This window comes from Pan paniscus, chromosome 10 (assembly GCF_029289425.2).
Source record: "Pan paniscus chromosome 10, NHGRI_mPanPan1-v2.0_pri, whole genome shotgun sequence".
In the NCBI taxonomy this organism is placed as follows: Eukaryota; Metazoa; Chordata; class Mammalia; order Primates; family Hominidae; genus Pan; species Pan paniscus.
The window spans coordinates 30,703,098-30,725,003 of NC_073259.2; the positions used below are offsets into that span (position 1 = coordinate 30,703,098).

The following is a 21,906-nucleotide window of genomic DNA, read 5'->3' on the forward strand; positions in this document are numbered from 1 at the left end:
TGGGCTCAAGCAATCTGCCTGCCTGGCCACCCAAACTGCTGGGATTACAGGCATGAACCACTGGGACCAGCCTCAGTAATTATTTCCTTGAATTCTTTTTCAGCCCTGCCTCTTTTCCGTCTCCTTCCAAGACTCCAATGACATGAATGTAGGATCCTTTGTTAAAGTTCCACAGGTCCCTAGGGCTGTTTTGTTTGTTTATTCTGTTAGCATCTGTTTTTTTCTCTTTTGCTCAGATTGAGTAATTTCTATTGTTCTGTCTTCTAGTTTACTGGTTATTTTCTTCTATCTCTGCCATTCTCCTCTTGTGCCATCCATTATTTAAGGTTTTTTATTTTGATTATTTTATTTTTGAGTTCTGAAAATTTTGACTTTTCTTTATGTGTTCTACTTTTCTGCTGACACTTTTTCTTCTTCCAACTTCTATTTTACGTTCATGGGATACATGTGTGGGTTTGCTGTATAGGTAAATTGCATGCAGTGGGGGTTTGGTGTATGGAGTATTTTGGCAGCCAGGTAATAAGCATAGTACTCAATAGGCAGTTATTCAGTCTTCACCCTCCTCATACCCTTTACCCTCAAGTAGGCCCCAGTGTCTGTTGTTCCCTTCTTTGTGTCCATGTGTACTCAGTGTTTAGCTTCGCTTATAAGTGAGAACACAGAGTATTTAGTTTTCCGTTCCTGCATTAATTCACTTAGCATACTGGCCTCTAACTCCTTCCATGTTGCTGCAAAGGACATTATCTTGTTCTTTATAATGGCTGCATAATATTCATGGGGTATATGTACCACCACATTTTCTTTATCCGTTCCACTATTGATGGCATTTAGGTTGATTCCATGTCTTTGCTATTGTGAGTAGTGCTGCAGTGAACATACATGTGCATGTGTCTTTATGGTAGGCTAATTTATATTCCTTTGGGTATATACCTAGTAATGGGGTTGCTGGGTCAAATGGTAGTTCAGTTTTAAGTTCTTTGAGAAATTTCCAAACTGCTTTCCACAGTGTTTGAACTAGTTTACATTCCCACCAGCAGTGTATAAGCATCCCCTTTTCTCCACAACCTCACCAGCATCTGTCATTTTTTGACTTTTTAATAATAGCCATTCCGATTGGGTTAGTGTGGTTTTGATTTGCATTTCTCTAATGATTAGTGATGTTGAACACTTTTTCATATGATTGATGGCCACATAAATATCTGATTTTGAGAAATTTGTGTTTATGTCCTTCACCTACTTTTTTTTTCATGTTTTAAAAAAGTGACATTGTATTATTACTATCCACAGGTGGGGCCTGCATGATGTGGTAGGTATGCTGGGCTCAGGGGACATGTGGGCTGTGAGGAGGAGATGATGACAGAAAGGCTGGAAGGAAAGGGGGTGGGTTTGAAGGCCAGGCCCAAGGGGTCCTCAGGTCCACTTCTGGGAAGGGACAGCCTTGAGGAAGGAGTCATGGCAAGCCGCAGCTAGGCCACCAATCAGATTAAGAAATTTTGGGAAATCTAACTGCCCATCGCTGCTGACATCCAGTTTCTTCATGCGGTCAAGGACACCAGGGTCCTTCTGGTTCTTTGTAAAGGCAGCCAGCTCTTTATTCATGAAGCTTGGGAACTCCGTCTTGGAGAGATTGCAGTTGTAACCATCCTTTCCAGCATACTTCTGGAAAACAGCTATCAGGGACTCAATGCACCGCACAGTCTCTGTAGGGCTGGAGATTTTTGCCATGTTGGAGCTGAGCAAGGCACGGGAGGCTGTGACTGGGAGTGGCACGGAGTACCCATTTTTTATTTGGGTTTTTTTTTACTTTCGATTTGTTCCTTATGGATTCTGGATATTAGACCTTTGTCAGATGAATAGTTTGCAAATATTTTCTCCCTTTCTGTAAGTTGTCTGTTTACTCCCTTGGTAGTTTCTTTTGCTATGCAGAAGCTCTTTAATTTAATTAGGTTGCATTTGTCAATCTTTGTTTTGTTGCAATTGCTTTTGGCATCTTCATCATGAAATTTTTGCCAGGGTCTATGTCCAGAATGATATTTTCTGTTTTCTTCTAGGGTTTTCATTGTTTTAGGTTTTACGTTTCAGTCTTTAATTCATCTTGAGTTGATTTTTGTGTATGGGGAAAAGAAAGGTGAAGTTTCAGTCTTCTGCATATGGCTAGCCAGTTATCCCAGCATCATTTATTGAATAAGAAGTCCTTTTTCCTATTGACTTGTGTTGTCAGGTTTGTTGAAAATCAGATGGTTCTAGGTGTGTGACTTTATTTCTGGGCTCTCTATTCTGTTCCATTGGTCTATGTGTGTGTTTTTGTGCTAGCACCATGCTGTTTTGGTTATTGTAGCCTTGAAATATAGTTTGAAGTTGGGTACTATGATGTCTCTGGCTTTGTCCTTTTTGCTTAGGATTGCTTTGGCTATTTGAACTATTTTTTGGTTTCATATGTGTTTTATTTTATTTACTTATTTATTTATTTTAACCTTATTTATGTTGAAGGAGTATCCATATAAGTTTTAGAATAGTTTTTCTAATTATGTGAAAAATGTCATTGGTAGTTTGATAGGAATAGCATTGAATCTGTAAATTGCTTTTGGTAATATGGTGATTTTAACAATATTGAATCTTCCTATTCATGAGCATAGAATGTTTTTCCATTTGTTTTTATTGCCTCTGATTTCTTTCAGCAGTGTTTTGTAATTCTCATTGTAGAGATTTTTCTCCACTCTAATTAGCTGTATTCCTAGGTATTCTTTTATAAGTTTTTTTATTACTTTTTTTGTGGCTATTGTGAATGAGATTGCATTCTTGATTTGGCTCCCAGCTTGGACATTGTTGGTGCATAGACATACTACTGACTTTGGTAGATTGATTTTACATCCGGAAAGTTTGCTGAAGTTTTAAAAAGACATATCTAGGAGCTTTTAGTCAGAGACTATGGGGCTTTCTAGGTATAAAATTATATTGTTTACAAAAAAGATAGTGTGAATTCCTGTCTTCCTATATGGATTTATTTTCTTTCTTTCTTTTGCCTGATTGCTCTGGCTGGGACCTCCAGTACTATGTTGAATAGGAATGGGGAGAGTAAACACCCTTTTGTTGTTCCAGTTCTCAAGGCAAATGCTTCTAGCTTTTGCCTGTTCAGTATGGTGTTGGCTATGGGTTTTTCATAGATGGCTCTTACAATTTTGAGGTATGTTCCTTCAATGCCTACTTTGTTGAAGGCTTTTAAAATGAAAGGATGTTGAATTTTATCAAAAGTCTTTTCTGCATCTATTTAGATAATCATGTGGGGGTTTTTTTAGTTCTTTTATGTGATCAATCATATTTATTGATTTGCCTGTGTTGAACCACCCTTGCATCCTAGGAATAAAGCCTACTTGATTGTGGTGGATTAGCTTTTTGATGTGCTGATGGATTCAGTATGCTAGTATTTTGTTGAGGATTTTGCGTCTATGTTCATCAGAGATATTGGCCTGAAGTTTTCTTTTTTACATTGTGGCTTTGCCACATTTTGGCATCAGAATGATGTTAGCCTTATAGAATGAGTAAGGGAGGAATCCCTCAAGTTTTTGGAATAGTTTCAGTATGATTGGTATCCGCTCTCCTTTTATGTCTGGTAGAATTTGGCTGTGAAGTCATCTGTTCCAGGGCTTTTTCTGGCTGGTAGGCTTTTTATTGGTGAGTCAGTCTTGGAACTTGTTATTGGTCTATTCAGGATTTTCATTTCTTCTTGGTTAAATCTTTGGAGGTTATATATTTCCAGGAATTTAGCCATTTCTTCTAGGTTTTCCAGTTTGTGTCCATAGAGTTGTTTGTAATAGTCTCTCAGAGTTTTTTGCTTTTCTGCAGGGTCAATGGTAATATCTCCTTTGTCATTTCTGATTGTGTTTATTTGGGTCTTCTCTCTCTTTTTCTTTATTAGTCTAGCTAGTGGTCTATTAAATTTATTTGTTCTTTCAAAGAACCAACTTGTGGTTTTGTTGATCTTTTGTATGGTGTTTTGTGTCTCACTTTCATTCAGTTCATCTCTGATTTGGTTATTTCTTGTCTTCTGCTAGATTTCGGGTTGGTTTGCTCTTATTTTTCTGGTTCCTCTAGGTGTGATGTTAGGTTGTTAATCTGAGATCTTTCTAACTTTGAAGCGGGCATTTAGCTCTGTAAATTTTCCTCTTAACACTGCTTTAGCTGTGTTCCAGCAATCCTGGTATGTTGTATCTTTATTGTCATTAGTTTCAAAGAATTTCTTGATTTCTACCTTAATTTCTTTGTTGACTCAAAAAGTCATTCAGGAGCAGGTTGTTTAAATTCCATGTAATTATGTGGTTTTGGGAGATGTTCTTAGTATTGATTTCTGTTTTTTTGCTGAGACTATCTATTTCTCTGGTAAACTTTTTAAATTTTCCATTTGTTTTAAGCATGCTCATTAGAGTATATTTATGATTGTTGCTTTAAAATCCTTGATAATGCTAATATTTCTTTCATCTCAGTATTGGAATCCATTTATTTCTCATTCAGTTTGAGATCTTTCTGGATCTTGATGAGTGATTTTCACTTGAAACCTAGATATTTTGAGTATTATATTATGAGACCGGATTTTATTTAAACCTGCTATTTTGACTAGATACCTCTGGTATCACTCAAGCAAAGGAAGGGGAAAAGGGGGAAGGCACCATCTTGTTGCTTTCAGGATCATCTGAGGTCAGGAGTTTGAGACCAGCCTGGCCAACATGGTGAAACCCTGTCTCTACTAAATATATAAAAATTAGCCAGGCATGGTGGTGGGCACTTGTAATCCCAGCTACTTGGGAGGCTGAGGCAGGAGACTTGGCTTGAACCCAGGAGGAAGAGGTTGCAGTGAGCCAAGATCACGCCACTGCACTCCAGCCTGAGTGAAAAGAGCGAGACTCTGTCTCAAAAAAAAAAAAAAAAGCCCAGGGAAGGTGGAAGTCTAGCTTCCCCACTTGGCCTTTGTTTATACGGTAGGGGTAGAGCCACATTTTTTTTACTTTTGACTTTTTGGGTACTTTTTGTATATTTGTCTTAGTCTGTTTTGTGCTGTTTGAACAAAGTATCTGAGACTAGGTAATTTATAAAGAATAGAAATTTATATCTCACAATTCTGGAGTCTAAGAATTCTGGAGTCCAAGGAAGTCCAAGATCAAAGCGCCAGCAGATTTGGTGTCTGGTGAAGGCTGCTCTCTGCTTCCAAGATGGTGCCTTGATGTTGCATCTTCTGAAGGAGAGGAACACTGTGTCCTCACATGGCAGACAGTAGGAGAGTAAGACGCTTTAATCTCACTCATGACGGGGGAGTCTTCATGGTCTAATCACCTCTTTCAGGTCCCATCTCTTAATACTATCACATTGGCCATTAAGTTTCAATACCTGAATTTTGGATGGGACACATTCAAACTATAGCAGTGCCCATTGGCATTTCTGGATTGCCAGCCTCTTTAACTCCAAATCTGAGAAAATGAGGCACAAAGAGAGCCCATGGAACTCATAACCATATGAGTTATGGTACATTTCTAAATGTACATTTCTGCTTCTGGGCTCTACTCTATTGCAGTTATCTATTTGTCTATTGCTGTGCCAATATCATAGTGTCTTTTTACATTAGCTTTATAATACAGCAACAATTGATAGTGCAAATCCTCCTTTTTCAAGAATACCTTGACTGTATTTGGCCCTTTGCATTTCTGAATAACTTTTAAATCAGCTCATCAAAGTCAACAAAAAATGTGTTGGAATTTTGACTGGTAGAGCATTGAATCTATAAAGCTTTTTAATATCAAAACATGCAGTGTTTGGTTTTTTGTCCTTGCGATAGTTTGCCAAGAATGATGGTTTCCAGCTTCATCCATGTCCCTACAAAGGACATGAACTCATCCTTTTTTATGGCTGCATAGTATTCCATGGTATATATTATTATTATTATTATTAGTATTATGATGATGATGAAGAGAATGTACTTACCTCAATTATCTCTTTTTTTAATCTTTTTTAAGGTAATCATAGCCTCCTGGTATTGCACATTCATGGGAATAATGAATTTATTTGGACTAGAAACTAAGACCTGTTGGAATGTCACCAGAATAGAACCTCTTAATGAAGTTCAAAGCTGTGAAGGCATGTTTCTTCCAAAAATGCTGTCATTTGTAAACATTCATAAACATTTAATAATATTATGATTCACTTTTAAGAATTATTGTAAAATTCTGTTGTTGATTTAAAAAACATTAGAACTGACTCACATCAATGAGTATTTTACATTTTAAAATAGTTTTCTGAGAAGGCTGTGTACTTAAAAATTTGAGTATAAATTTTGGAATTTGAGTATTAACATATCCCATTGTAAGGCAATCTTGACTATAAGTTAGTCTTCTATTTCAGAATGAGAAGATACAGAAAGATGTTTTTTGGGGTAGCTGCAATATATAAATTTTGAGGATACATTAAATAGTCAAATATCTATTTGTAATAGCTAATGTATAAATTTAATTATGCATACATATTTAAAAATTGGATATGCCATAATAGATTGATTTAGAAATATTACTTTTTTATATATGCTCATAGTCCATGAGTACTATTAATAAAACTCTTCCTATTTATCTTCTACATTGGTTTCTTTGTCAAAGAACCACTTTTGGAATCATCTAACAGCTTTCCAGGATATGTAGTGGTCACTTCCATTTAAGATGTCTGCATTTCAGCACTTTTACAATTCAAGTATGGTGCTGTCCCTTGAGACTCTCATTCAGAGCCACTTTTATCTGTTTTCATAACACTAACACTGTTGTTTTTTCTTTGTTTCTTCAAATTCTTAACAACATGACTTACTATATTTTATGAATAAATTTTTAGACTTGTTTGTAACAACATTCAACTCTTGGGATATAAACTAAATCTATTTTCCTTACATTTTTTACTGATTCCCTCAGTAAAAATAGAATTGATGAGGATGTTTGAGGGGCAATTATACTTTTTTGTGTACAATGTAAAGGATTGGAGAAAATGCCTCATAAAATGAAAGACTTTGCAATGATTCAGTCAGCTGGAAGGTGTGACCCTGTCTGAGTGGTGAAAATGATCACCTAAGTATGGTATTAGTTACATTCCCAATAAGTGATAAGTTAGTGTTTAGCACTTGGGACACAGAGATGAACCAGCTAGATGTGGGGCCTTACCCTCATAGAGCTTATGCTGTAAGGGGGCTGTTAGCAGTTACAACTGTGATGGATATTACAAATAAGAAAATAAGGTTACTGACACTAGGAGTAAGAGAGGATAAGTATTTTAAGAATAGGGAATAATATATTCAAATATCCTGAAGCAAGAGAGAACTGAAAGAAGGCTAGAAATCCTAGAAGCGATGGAGAAGAAAAATGATGTGAAATGGTGCTGGGAATATAAGCAAGGATCAGATCATGAAAGGGGTGCACTGGTGAAGGATTTTATACTTTATCCATTGAAGAATTTTAACAGAGTTCCATTTTAAAACATTATTTAGTCAATGGTATGGAAAAAATATTAGTAAAGGAACAAAAGTAGGTTAAGGGAGGCCAGGTAGGAGACAATTATATTCTCAACAAGTGATTGCAGGAAAGATAATGTGGAAATGCCTGGGTATGAGAGAGAATTTGGAAGCAGAATGGACAAGACTTGGTAATTGTTTGGTAAGAGAGGAGAAGGTGAGTGAAGAATCATGTGAAACACAGTTTGGTTTCTAGCTTAAGTAACTGAGCTCCTTTGAGTGATAGGAAACATTTGAAGAGCAGCAGGTTTGTATTGTTATGTTTCATTGTGTATGCATGAATTTGAGGTACTTGAGAGACCTCAGAGTGGGGACATCAAGTGGCTATCTGGGTATAAGAATAAGGAGAAAGTTCTGGATTAAATGTAGAGTTGGAGTCATCTGTATATAGATCATTGGAGCCGTGGATGTGGAAGAATTTCCTTATGGAGAATATGCAGATGGAGAAATGAAGGGGGGATATGACAGAGCCTAAGGTGGTCCAATATTAAAGAGTGGTACATAAAACGAGAAGTTACTAGAACTGACTGAAAGGAGCGATCAGAGAGGCAGGGGGAATCAGAAGGCCAGCCTTCAGACCTTGGCTCCAGCCAGTTAAAGTGAAATAACCTTTGACAAGTTGAATATCTTATGTTCTGTTTTCTCAACCATAAGAAAAGTACGTTTATACCAGCTAATATCATAAACTTGTTCTGAGAAAAATGTGGGATGATTGTTAAGTACATATTGCCACACACACACACACACATGATCTTCTATATGGAATATACTAAGATTCTAGCTATACATAATAATGGATCAAATGACTGGATCATTTCATATAGACTAAAGGTGTACCCTAAAGTCAAAACCATATCTTAACTCTTCCTAGAACCTAGCAAAAGATAAAAATAATGTAATGGATTTTCTTTTGTATTCATTCATTAAGTGGTTCTACAGACAGTTCCAGACACTGAACACTAGCAGCATCACCTAAATAAATGTGAATCCCCAACAAATCATTACAGTATAATAGTAATTCATTGGAGGAAAGTATAAATGCAATTATAAAAAGTATAAAGTATAAGTGTAACTATATAATCACTCATTAAGGGTGAGCTTATGTATGTGTATGTGTATATATACACACACATATATATACACACACACACATATATATGTGTCTGCAAGCACACACACACAAACTCTTATAAGGGTAAATAATTAAACACAGCAGCAATCTGGAAAGCAAATGCTTTCAGCAAATTCATGAGCTCTTGATTGCAAAGCACTGAGATAATTATGCCCAATTGCTTTAGAGTCATATATTCATTAAACACTGATTATCTGTATCTTTTCAAAGGATTGGGAGATCCTGCTTGCTTTTATGTTGGTGCAATCTTTATTTTAAATGGACTAATGATGGGATTGTTCTTCATGTATGGAGCATACCTGAGGTAAGACTACTACTGAATTAAGAGACCTTTCAGTGGGCTTTTACAGACTGGCTGATATTTGTTGATTAAATGAAAAGGAAAATTAATGAGATTAGATTCATATCAGGAAAGTTTGTGGATTTACTTGATTTTTCAGAAGCTTAACCAATATCATGTAACCAGAAACTGGAGATGTCACTAAAATTCTATCTCAAAGTCATCCCTTTTATTCTGTTGTTTAAACAGATTTCCTAACAAAGGCTTTAATGGAATATCTCCTAGTTCATGTGTAAAATTAATAAAACATTGGAGGAGATCTTTGGTTAGCAGTAGTAGCAGCTTATTTCTAATTGTATTCTCTAAGGATGAAATTAAGAAAGCAGTAGGAAAAATTGTGAATCACATGTGGCAGGCACTTACATCTGCTAGCATGTCTATCTTGATAAGAGTACCACAATGAAGCAGCAGCGAGACCGGTCTCAGGTGATAAGTTGAAATTAATTTCAACGGTCATGTGTTTTGCCCCCACACTTAATTGCTCCCTGAGATAGCCATATCAGCTAGTTTTTGCCAATGAAAACTAAGTTGAGTCAGTTTTGGTTACATCTAGTAAAGTATCTGCCTTTCTCACAAAAGGACAGACTTAGCTGCCCCTTCTCTGTTTCTTCCTGCTTTTATTACACTAGGATGTCATGCCCAGAGCTGTAGCAGTCATCTTGTGACCATAAGGGAAAGGTCATAAAAATAGCAGATATATCTGGCCTACCATCCTTCTGCTGCTGAACCAATGCCAACAGATGCTTATCTTTCATTTTCTTGTTGAATGATACAATAAACAACATCCATATTGTGTAAGCCACTTTTGTTAGGTTTTCTGTTTCTTTCAGTGGAGCGTATTCCTAGCTGAATCATCAGATTTCTTTACAATGTTATTCTTGTCATGCAAAACATTTAAAATTAAAATTAAAATTAATTGATAGCTTTACTCTTTCAACAAATATTTATTGAGTTTTCATGGGGCTTATGTCAATATAGAGGTTAGTAAATATACACACTCTTTGTTTTAGGAAGTTTTCAGCATAAAAAAGACTAGCATAGAATCAATGAAAACTAGTGACATAGTCAGTGTTGTACCAGGAATACTATCCAGCACGGTACATAAAAAGAAAAGTAGTAATAAGTATAAGGATTGGAAAACTTGAAAAAAAAGAAATAAGTGTTCTTAAAAGTAGATTACATCATGTATCTAGAAAAATTTTAAAAGTTTATGGATACAGTATTTGCAATAATAAGAAAATTTACAGTGTTACTAGATGTAAGCATTAATATTAAAATTCAAAATTATAAATTTTATACTTTAGCATCAAATAGAAAATGAAATTTTGAAAGGATGCTATTTAGAATAGCATTAAAAGCATGATATTCCTCAGAATAAATCCAACAAAAGATACATATGACAGCTATGGGAAAATGATTAAAACATTCCTGAGATATGTCTAGGAAAATCTAAGTGGAGAGATATTCCACGTTCGTTGATTGAAGACTTGATATTAAAAAGCTTTATAGATTCAATGCTCTACCAGTCAAAATTCCAACATATTTTTTGTTGACTTTGATGAGCTGATTTAAAAGTTATTCAGAAATGCAAAGGGCCAAATACAGTCAAGGTATTCTTGAAAAAGGAGGATTTGCACTATCAATTGTTGCTGTATTATAAAGCTAATGTAAAAAGACACTATGATATTGGCACAGCAATAGACAAATAGATAACTGCAATAGAGTAGAGCCCAGAAGCAGAAATGTACATTTAAAGGCCTTTGATATATGGAAGAGTGGGTATCGCAGATTGGTGAGTAAGGACAGGCATTTTAATAAATAGTGCTGGAATAATTGGGAGATCATATGGAACAAGGAGAAATTGGAACTATATAAGTAATACATCCAAGTTGGATTAAACACTCAAATATGAAAGACAAACTTATAAAGTGTTCAGCGTATAATATAGAAAAAGTCACTTGGAATAAGAAGTGATTTCATAAACAAGATAAAAAATCCAGTCATGAAGAAAAACTAATACATTTGATGAAAAGAACTTCAGTTCCTCAAAAGAGCTGTAGGATAAAAAATAAACCACAAAGTGAGTGAAGATATTTACAAAGTATATACCCCACCTACTATCCAGAAATTTCATTCATTAATTTGATAAATATTTATTGAAAGACTGTTGTGACCAGGAGCACTGTTCTAGGTGCTTGGAATACAGGACAGAAATCTCTGTCCTTGTGAAGTTTATATTAGAGTGGGAAGATAAGGAAGAAAGACAACCTGATAGAAAAATGGACAAATTGTTTATGAACTGATATTTCCCAGAAGAACACCAAATGGTCAATGAACATATGTAAAGTTGACCACCATCATTAGTCATAAGGAAAATACAAATTCAAACCACAGTGAAATACCAACTCACATCTAATAGATTGATAAAGGAGCTTTCATCCACCACAGGTGGACATATAAATTGGTACAACTATTTTGGTAAACAGTGTACATTATCTGATAACGTTCAAGATATAGATACCTTGTAACTCAGTAATTCTAATTTAAAGTATATATTCCCAAAAAAGTCTTGCATGTGTGTACTGGGAAGTACATACAATAATATAGTAGCATTATTTGCAATAGCTTCAAACTGGAAACAACCCAAATATCCATTAACAGAGAAATGAATACATTTTGGTTTATTAACATGGTGGAACAGTACACAATAATGAGAATGAATGAACTATACAGCTACACACAACATGGTTGAATCTTACAAATATAATTTTGAATGAATGAATCCAGGTCCAAAATTAAAAAAAATACTCCATACTTCCATTTGTATATTGTTTAAAAACAGATTAAAGCAAATCATAGTTTGATATGTATATAGAAATGGTTATGTTGATAATCTCAAAAATCAGGTCAGTAGCTGATTCTTATCTTGGAGGCTGGCAAGTGGAGACTCAGTATAATAATTTCTGTATTTCAGTTAATTATATGGTGACTACATGGACGTTCCTTTTACAATAGATCTATGAGCTAGAAATGTTATGCACTTTTCTATGTGCCATATAGAAAAAATATAAGCTCATTAAAGTATTTTGAGGGAAAAGGATTCCTTTGAGATTGTTTGGGCAGCTTTAAAAATGTTCTTTTTTTAAAAAAAGTTCTGTTTTTGGGCTGGGAGCAGTGGCTCACTCCTGTAATCCCAGCACTTTGGGAGGCCGAGGCGGGCGGATCATGAGGTCAGGAGATCGAGACCAACCTGGCTAACAAGGTGAAGCCCTGTCTCTACTAAAAATACAACAACAACAACAAAAAATTAGCCGGGCGTGGTGGCGGGCGCCTGTAGTCCCAGCTACTCGGGAGGCTGGGCAGGAGAATGGCGTGAACCTGGGAGGCAGAGCTTGCAGTGAGCCGACATCGCGCCACTGCACTCCAGCCTGGGCGACAGAGCGAAACTCAGTCTCAAAACTAAAAATAAATAAATAGATAAATAAATGAATAAATAAGTTCTGTTTTTGAAAATGGTTTGTATTTCTTATCTTTTTTGTTTTTTCATATGGAAAATGTTACACAACAATGACTAAAATTTAAAAAATCAGTATATTTCATTAGGAGGGCTACCGAAGAGGTGCTAGTCTCTCTAAATTGGTTATATAGTCCTGGAATGTAAAATACAATATTAGGCTCTATCTAGTCTTTAAGAAGGATATACAGAGTCAACCAATATTGACTGTAGAGGTGTCATCAAAACTGTGAGGATATTGGAAACTGGCATTTGAAGAACAAAAGAAATAGAAATTTGGGGAAAACTTTTGTATTTGTTACCATGGCTACCCTCCCCACTGACACTAACTGGGAAGGTAGATATTCTGCTTCTATTCTTTTGGTGGCTAACCATAAAATTTTAACATACAGATATGATTTGTTCAAGTATAAAATACATTGATATCTTTCCCCTTCTTCCAATCAAACAAGGAATCTTGGAATGCTTTTCTTCAAAATATCCTCTCGTATCTTTTTTTAATTATTATTATACTTTAAGTTCTAGGGTACATGTGCACAACGTGCAGGTTTGTTACATATGTATACTTGTGCCATATTGGTGTGCTGCACCCAATAACTCGTCATTTACATTAGGTATATCTCCTAATGCTATCCCTCCTACCTCCCCCAACCTCATGACAGGCCCCGGTGTGTGATGTTCCCCAAACTGCGTCCAAGTGTTCTCATTGTTCGATTCCCACCTATGAGTGAGAACATGTGGTGTTTGGTTTTCTGTCCTTGCGACAGTTTGCTCAGAATGATGGTTTCCAGCTTCATCCATGTCCCTACAAAGGATGTGAACTCACCATTTTTTATGGCTTCATAGTATTCCATGGTGTATATGTGCCACATTTTCTTAATCGAGTCTATCATTGATGGACATTTGGGTTGGTTCCAAGTCTTTGCTATTGTGAATAGTGCCACAATAAACATATGTGTGCATGTGTCTTTATAGCAGCATGATTTATAATCTTTTGGGTGTATACCCAGTAATGGGATGGCTGGGTCAAATGGTATTTCTAGTTCTAGATCTTTGAGGAATTGCCACACTGTCTTCCACAGTGGTTGAACTAGTTTACCGTCCCACCAACAGTGTAAAAGTCTTCCTATTTCTCCACATCCTCTCCAGTACCTGTTGTTTCCTGACTTTTTAATGATTGCCATTCTAACTGGTGTGAGATGGTATCTCATTGTGGTTTTGATTTGCAGTTCTCTGATGGCCAGTGATGATGAGCATTTTTTCATGTGTCTGTTGGCTGCATAAATGTCTTCTTTTGAGAAGTGTCTGTTCATATCCTTCATCCACTTTTTGATGGGGTTGTTTGATTTTTTTCTTATAAATTTGTTTAAGCTCTTTGCAGATTCTGGATATTAGCCCTTTGTCAGATGGGTAGATTGGGAAAATTTTCTCCCATTCTGTAGGTTGCCTGTTCACTCTGATGGTAGTTTCTTTTGCTGTGCAGAAACTGTGTAGTTTAATTAGATCACATTTGTCAATTTTGGCTTTTGTTGCCATTCCTCTTGGTGTTTTAGTCATGAAGTCCTTGCCCATGCCTATGTCCTGAATGGCCTAGATTTTCTTCTAGGGTTTTTATGGTTTTAGGTCTAACATTTAAGTTTTTAATCCATCTTGAATTAATTTTCGTAAAAGGTGTAAGAAAGGGATTCAGTTTCAGCTTTCTACATATGGCTAGCCAGTTTTCCCAGCACCATTTATTAAATAGGGAATCCTTTCCCCATTGCTTGTTTTTGTCAAGTTTGTCAAAGATCAGATGGTTGTAGATATGCAGCATTATTTCTGAGGGCTCTGTTCTGTTCCATTGGTCTATATCTCAGTTTTGGTACCAGTACCATGCTGTTTTGGTTACTGTAGCCTTGTAGTATAGTTTGAAGTCAGGTAGCGTGATGTCTCCAGATTTGTTCTTTTTGCTTAAGATTGTCTTGGCAATGCGGGCTCTTTTTTGGTTCCATATGAACTTTTAAGTAATTTTTTCCAATTCTGTGAAGAAAGTCATTGGTAGCTTGATGGGGATGGCATTGAATCTATAAATTACCTTGGGCATTATGGCAATTTTCACGATATTGATCCTTCCTATCCAGGAGCATGGTATGCTTTTCCATTTGTTTGTGTCCTCTTTTATTTCGTTGAGCAGTGGTTTGTGGTTCTCCTTGAAGAGGTCCTTCACATCCCTTGTAAGTTGGATTCCTAGGTATTCTCTTTGAAACAACTGTGAATGGGAGTTCACTCATGATTTGGCTCTCTGTTTGTCTATTAGTGGTGTATAGGAATGGTTGTGATTTTTGCACATTGATTTTGTATCCTGAGACTTTGCTGAAGTTGCCTATCAGCTTAAGGAGATTTTGGGTTGAGACAATGGGGTTTTCTAGATATACAATCATGTCATCTGCAAACAGGGACAATTTGACTTCCTCTTTTCCTAATTGAATACCTTTTATTTCCTTCTCCTGCCTGATTGCCCTGGCCAGAACATCCAACAATATGTTGTATAGGAGTGGTGAGGGAGGGCATCCCTGTCTTGTGCCAGTTTTCAAAGGGAATGCTTCCAGGTTTTGCCCATTCAGTATGATATTGGCTATGGGTTTGTCATAGATAGCTCTTATTATTTTGAGATATGTCCCATCAATACCTAATTTATTGAGAGTTTTTAGCATGAGGGATTGTTGAATTTTGTCAAAGGCCTTTTCTGCATCTATTGAGATAATCATATGGTTTTTGACGTTGGTTCTGTTTATATGCTGGATTATGTTTATTGATTTGCGTATGTTGAACCAGCCTTGCATCCCAGGGATGAAGCCCACTTGATCATGGTAGATAAGCTTTTTGATGTGCTGCTGGATTCGGTTTGCCAGTATTTTATTGAGGAATTTTGCATTAATGTTCATCAGGGATATTGGTCTAAAATTCTCTTTTTTTGTTGTGTCTCTGCCAGACTTTGGTATCAGGATGATGCTGGCCTCCTAAAATGAGTTAGGGAGGATTCCCTCTTTTTCTATTGATTGGAATAGTTTCAGAAGGAATGGTACCAGCTCCTTCTTTTACCTCTAGTAGAATTGGGCTGTGAATCTGTCTGGTCCTGGACTTTTTTTGGTTGGTAGGCTATTGATTATTGCCTCAATTTCAGAGCCTGTTATTGGTCTATTCAGAGATTCAACTTCTTCCTGGTTTAGTCTTGGGAGGGTGTATATTTCCAGGAATTTATCCATTTCTTCTAGATTTTCTAGTTTATTTGCATAGAGGTGTTTATAGTATTCTCTGATGGTAGTTTGTATTTCTGAGTGATCGGTGGTGATATCCCCTTTATCATTTTTTATTGCGTCTATTTGATTCTTCTCTCTTTTCTTCTTTGTCTTGCTAGCGGTCTATCAGTTTTGTTGATCTTTCCCAAAAACCAGCTCCTGGATTCATTGATTTTTTGAAGGGGTTTTTGTGTCTCTATCTCCTTCAGTTCTGCTCTGATCTTAGTTATTTCTTGCTTTCTGCTAGCTTTTGAATGTGTTTGCTCTTGCTTCTCTAGTTCTTTTAATTGTGATGTTAGGGTGTCAATTTTAGATCTGTCCTGCTTTCTCTTGTGGGCATTTAGTACTGTAAATTTCCCTCTACACACTGCTTTGAATGTGTCCCTGAGATTCTAATATGTTGTGTCTTTGTTCTCGTTGGTTTCAAAGAACATCTTTATTCCTGGCTTCATTTCATTATGTACCCGGTAGTCATTCAGGAGCAGGTTATTCAGTTTCCATGTTGTTGAGCAGTTTTGAGTGAGTTTATTAATCCTGAGTTCTAGTTTGATCGCACTGCCGTCTGAGAGACAGTTTGTTATAATTTCTGTTCTTTTACATTTGCTGAGGAGTGCTTTACTTCCAACTATGTGGTCAATTTTGGAATAAGTGCGGTGTGGTGCTGAGAAGAATGTATATTCTGTTGATTTGGGATGGAGAGTTCTGTAGATGTCTATTAGGTCCGCTTGGTGCAGAGCTGAGTTCAATTCCTGGATATCCTTGTTAACTTTCTGTCGCGTTGATCTTTCTAATGTTGATAGTGGGGTGTTAAAGTCTCCCATTATTATTGTATGGGAGTCTAAGTCTCTTTGTAGGTCTCTAAGGACTTGCTTTATGAATCTGGGTGCTCCTGTATTGGGTGCATATATATTTAGGATAGTTAGCTCATCTTGTTGAATTGGTCCCTTTACCATTATGTAATGGCCTTCTTTGTCTCTTTTGATCTTCGTTGGTTTAAAGTCTGTTTTATCAGAGACTAGGTTTGCAACCCCTGCCTTTTTTTGTTTTCCATTTGCTTGGTAGATCTTCCTCCATCCCTTTATTTTGAGCCATGTGTGTCTCTGCACATGAGATGGGTTTCCTGAATACAGCACACTGATGGGTCTTGACTCTATCCAGTTTGCCAGACTGTGTCTTTTAATTGGAGCATTTAGCCCATTTACATTTAAGGTTAATATTGTTATGTGTGAATTTGATCCTGTCATTATGATGTTAGCTGGTTATTTTGTGCGTTAGTTCATGCAGTTTCTTCCTAGCCTCGATGGTCTTTACAATTTGGCATGATTTTGCAGTGGCTGGTACCGGTTGTTCCTTTCCATGTTTAGTGCTTCCTTCAGGAGCTCTTTTAGGGCAGGCCTGGTGGTGACAAAATCTCTCAGCATTTGCTTGTCTGTAAAGGATTTTATTTCTCCTTCACTTATGAAGCTTAGTTTGGCTGGATATGAAGTTCTGGGTTGAAAATTCTTTTCTTTAAGAATGTTGAATATTGGCCCCCACTCTCTTCTGGCTTGTAGAGTTTCTGCTGAAAGATCAGCTGTTAGTCTGATGGGCTTCCCTTTGTGGGTAACCTGACCTTTCTCTCTGGCTGCCCTTAACAGTTTTTCCTGCATTTCCATTTTGGTGAATCTGACAATTATGTGTCTTGGAGTTGCTCTTCTCGAGGAGTATCTTTGTGGCGTTCTCTGTATTTCCTGAATTTGAATGTTGGCCTGCCTTGCTAGACTGGGGAAGTTCTCCTGGATAATATCCTGCAGAGTGTTTTCCAACTTGGTTCCATTCTCCCCATCACTTTCAGGTACACCAATCAGACATAGACTTGGTCTTTTCACAAAGTCCCATATTTCTTGGAGGCTTTGTTTGTTTCTTTTTATTCTTTTTACTCTAAACTTCTCTTCTCGCTTCATTTCATTCATTTGATCGTCCATCACTGATACCCTTTCTTCCAGTTGATCGAATTGGCTACTGAGGCTTGTGCATTCGTCATGTAGTTCTCGTGCCTTGGTTTTCAGCTGCATCCGGTTCTTTAAGGACTTCTCTGCATTGGTTATTCTAGTTACCCATTCGTCTAATTTTTTTTCAAGGTTTTTAACTTCTTTGCCATGGGTTTGAACTTCCTCCTTTAGCTCAGAGTAGTTCGATCATCTGAAGCCTTCTTCTGTCAACTCGTCAAAGTCATTCTCCATCCAGCTTTGTTCCATTGCTGGTGAGGAGCTGTGTTCCTTTGGAGGAGGAGAGGCACTCTGATTTTTAGAGTTTCCAGTTTTTCTGCTCTGTTTTTTCCCCATCTTTGTGGTTTTATCTACCTTTGGTCTTTGATGATGGTGACGTACAGATGGGGTTTTGGTGTGGATGTCCTTTCTGTTTGTTAGTTTTCCTTCTAACAGTCAGGACCCTGAGCTGCAGGTCTGTTGGGGTTTGCTGGAGGTCCACTCCAGACCCTGTTTGCGTGGGTTTCAGCAGTGGATGCTGCAGAGCAGTGGATATTGGTGAACAGCAAATGTTGCTGCCTGATCATTCCTCTGGAAGTTTTGTCTCAGAGGAGTACCCGGCTGTGTGAGGTGTCAGTCTGCCCCTACTGGGGGGTGCCTCCCAGTTATGCTACTCGGAGGTCAGGGACCCACTTAAGCAGGCAGTCTGTCTGTTCTCAGATCTCCAGCTGCGTGCTGGGAGAACCACTACTCTCTTCAAAGCTGTCAGACAGGGACATTTAAGTCTGCAGAGGATTCTGCTGCCTTTTGTTTGGCAACGTCCTGCCCCCAGAGGTGGAGTCTACAGAGGCAGGGAGGCCTCCTTGAGCTGCGGTGGGCTCCACCCTGTTCGAGCTTCCTGGCTGCTTTGTTTACCTACTCAAGCCTTGGCATTGGCAGGCGCCCCTCCCCCATCCTCGCTGCCACCTTGCAGTTGGATGTCAGACTGCTCTGCTAGCAATGAGGGAGGCTCCGTGGGCATAGGCCCCTCCGAGCCATGTGCGGGATATAATCTCCTGGTGTGCCGTTTGCAAAGACCGTTGGAAAAGCGCAGTATTAGGGTGGGAGTGACCTGATTTTCCAGGTGCCTTCTTTCACCCCTTTCTTTGATTAGGAAAGGGAATTCCCTGACCCCTTGCACTTCCTGGGTGAGGCAATGCCTTGCCCTGCTTTGGCTCATGCTCGGTGCGCTGCACCCACTGTCCTGCACCCACTTTCCGACAATCCCCAGTGAGATGAACACAGTACCTCAGTTGGAAATGCAGAAATCACCCGTCTTCTGTGTCGCTCACGCTGGGAGCTGTAGACTGGAGCTGTTCCTATTTGGCCATCTTGGCTCCACCCCCCACCAACTCATCTTACTTTGATTTATCCGCATTTCCCCAGTTCCTCCATGTACAATTGGTCCTTGTTACTCACACATTCTTTCTTTCAATTTCTTCCTCTTTGAAGTTCATCCTTTGTATTTTCTGTGTGAAACTTTATTAAATGGTAAATCATTTCCCATGAGCTTTCCTCTGCTGTTTTCCTCCTTTCTTCATTAATTCAACCAGTATTTATTAATCTTCCAAGTGTGAAGCTGGGGATATAGTAATGAACAAGACAGATAAAGAACCTGTCCCTGTCCTCATGGTGCTTAGAATGTGTTAGGCTAGGGAAGTGGTGTATGGAGGGAAGATAAATGGAAGCATGGAAACGCTACACAGATGTGGGATTGAGCATCTGCATTGTCATACACAGACATGATCACAAAAAGGCAATTTAAGAAATGGTTTTTGGCCGGGTGCGGTGGCTCACGCCTGTAATCCCAGCACTTTGGGAGGCTGAGGTGGCCGGATCACTTGAAGTCAGGAGTTTGAGACCAGCCTGGCCAACATGGTGAAACACCGTCTCTACTAAAAATACAAAAATCGCCAGGTGTGGTGGCATGTACCTGTAATCCCAGCTACTCGGGAGGCTGAGGCAGAAGAATCGGGTTGAACCAGGGAGGCAGAGGTTGCAGTGAGCCGAGATCACGCTACTGCACTCCAGCCTGGGTGACAGAGCGAGACTCTGTCTCAAAACAAAACAAAACAACAACAACAATAACAACAACAAAAGAAATGGTTTTTATCTTTCATCTGATTTTTGTATTCTGCATTATTGCTTCTCTGGGACTCAAGTAAAGAATATTTGCAGTAGTTTAGACAGTTCTAAGTTATTGCTACATGAAACTGTTAGAATCTCGTCTTCATCTCTCAGTCCCTTAAATCCAATTTCAAAAGATAAAAATTTACTTTTATTCAGAGTATTCAAAGGATGTGATCTAGACTCTAAAGTGCTAGCCTGTTTCTTAAAAATGATTTTATGTGGCTGGGCACGGTGGCTCACGCCTGTAATCTCAGCACTTTGGGAGGCCGAGGCGGGTGGATCACGAGGTCTGGAGTTGGAGACTAGCTTAGCCAACGTGGTGAAACCCTGTCTCTGCTAAAAGTAAAAAAAATTAGCCAGGTGTGGCAGCACGTGCCTGTAATCCGAGCTACTTGGGAGCCTGAGGCAGGAGAATCGTTGGAACCCAGGAGGCGGAGGTTGCTGTAAGCCGAGATTTTGCCACTGCACTCCAGCCTGGGCAACAGAGCAAGATCCCATCTCAAAAAAAAATTATGTTCACACCTTGTGTATTTTATTTAGAAAGTATTTTAGCTATAATAAATTATAAAATTGAGATTAATTTATATGTACACTTTTTAGAATTATACATTCAGGATTTAAACTTCAACCACATGGGTATGGTTTAGTACTATGATGTTTTAAATATAGAAAACTGTGATTTTAAATTCTGAGGTAATTTTGTGAAAAACTCACTGTATTTTACATGAATTTTGATTGTATTCTCTCTTTTTTTTTTTTTTACAGTGGGACTCAACTGGGAGGTCTTATTACAGTACTGTGCTTCTTTTTCAACCATGGAGAGGTTTGTTTTCTAGAAAGCAATTTTTAAGAAATAGAAGAGGCTGTAGAGGAACAAGGAAATATACTCATCAAAACAATATTTAATTGTATACTACTTATGACTTCACAATATATTAAAGACCCTTGTGTTATAAGTTGATATTTTAAGCATGTTGATTGAAATGTTTAAATAGCCAGAATTTCAAACATGAAATCTCTTGCCTTATTTTTAGTAAATATATACATATACATATATTCTGTAGAGAAAAGGAAATATTGTACTTGTTGAGTTGAATCGTATCATGCACATTATCTGATTTATTCCCACTAAACTTTTTTTGTGGGTGGTGGTAGCCTCACCATACAAGTTATGAAATTTAAATTTAGAGAAAGTTAAGTTACTTATCCACATTCCACATTTACTACATGATGAAGCTGGATTTCCCATTCTATATCTGTCTGCCTCTAAAACCTCACATATATGTTAATTTATATTTTATAAATTATAAAATTATAGTTATATTTTATAAAAACTTATATATTATATATATAACATATATATTCAACTTTTTTATTGTGGTCAGAATAAGTAACATATGATCTGCCCTCTTAATAGATTTTTAAGTGTACAATATAGTATTAACACAATGTTGTATAGCAGATCTCCAGAACTTATTCATCTTGCCTAACTGAAACTTTGTATACATTGCACTCCCCTTAACAACAATGAAAGAGGCCTCAGGCCTGACAGCAGGGACACAGTTAAGACACTGCCACCTGCTCCCTCACTTCTTTCTGTTACATCATGCTGTCTGTTCAGTAATGCAAAATGCTCAATTCAAAATAGACATTAACTTACTAATTCAGCCCAATGAAACATAGTCCACCTAAAAAAGAGCTCATAGAAGCTTATTTCAAATATGACGGATTCATTCAACAAATTATTGAGTACATACCATGTCCATGCTCTGCTAGATGCTGAGGATATGGCATTGAAAAAGAGAGAGATTCTGACTACTAGCTCTTGGGAGCAAAACATTTAATATGTTATGACACAGGTTACATAGGGTAGAAGTACTTTTTTTTTTTTTTCAAGATAGAGTCTTGCTTTGTCACCCAGGCTGGAGTGCAGTGGCGCGATCTCAGCTCACTGCAACCTCTGTCTCCCAGGTTC

The 21,906-nt window shown here is 37.6% G+C and overlaps 2 protein-coding genes across 10 annotated transcripts in view; one reads left to right on the forward strand and one right to left on the reverse strand.

Annotated features, from left to right (window-relative positions):
• DPY19L2 (dpy-19 like 2) overlaps positions 1-21,906 on the forward strand; it is a 103,610-nt gene that overhangs the window by 15,367 nt on the left and 66,337 nt on the right. For all 9 annotated transcript variants that reach the window (XM_055096515.2, XM_055096516.2, XM_055096517.2 and 6 more), the window contains 3 exons: positions 6,003-6,123; positions 8,874-8,967; positions 20,697-20,754. In XM_055096515.2, coding sequence (XP_054952490.1) covers positions 6,003-6,123; positions 8,874-8,967; positions 20,697-20,754 — 273 coding nt within the window. The remainder of the gene's footprint in view (positions 1-6,002; positions 6,124-8,873; positions 8,968-20,696; positions 20,755-21,906) is intronic.
• LOC117975401 (protein S100-A11-like) lies at positions 1,317-1,850 on the reverse strand. The gene has a single exon (XM_034935521.3). The coding sequence runs from the start codon at positions 1,723-1,725 to the stop codon at positions 1,411-1,413; it is 315 nt and encodes a 104-aa protein (XP_034791412.2). The 5' UTR covers positions 1,726-1,850; the 3' UTR covers positions 1,317-1,410.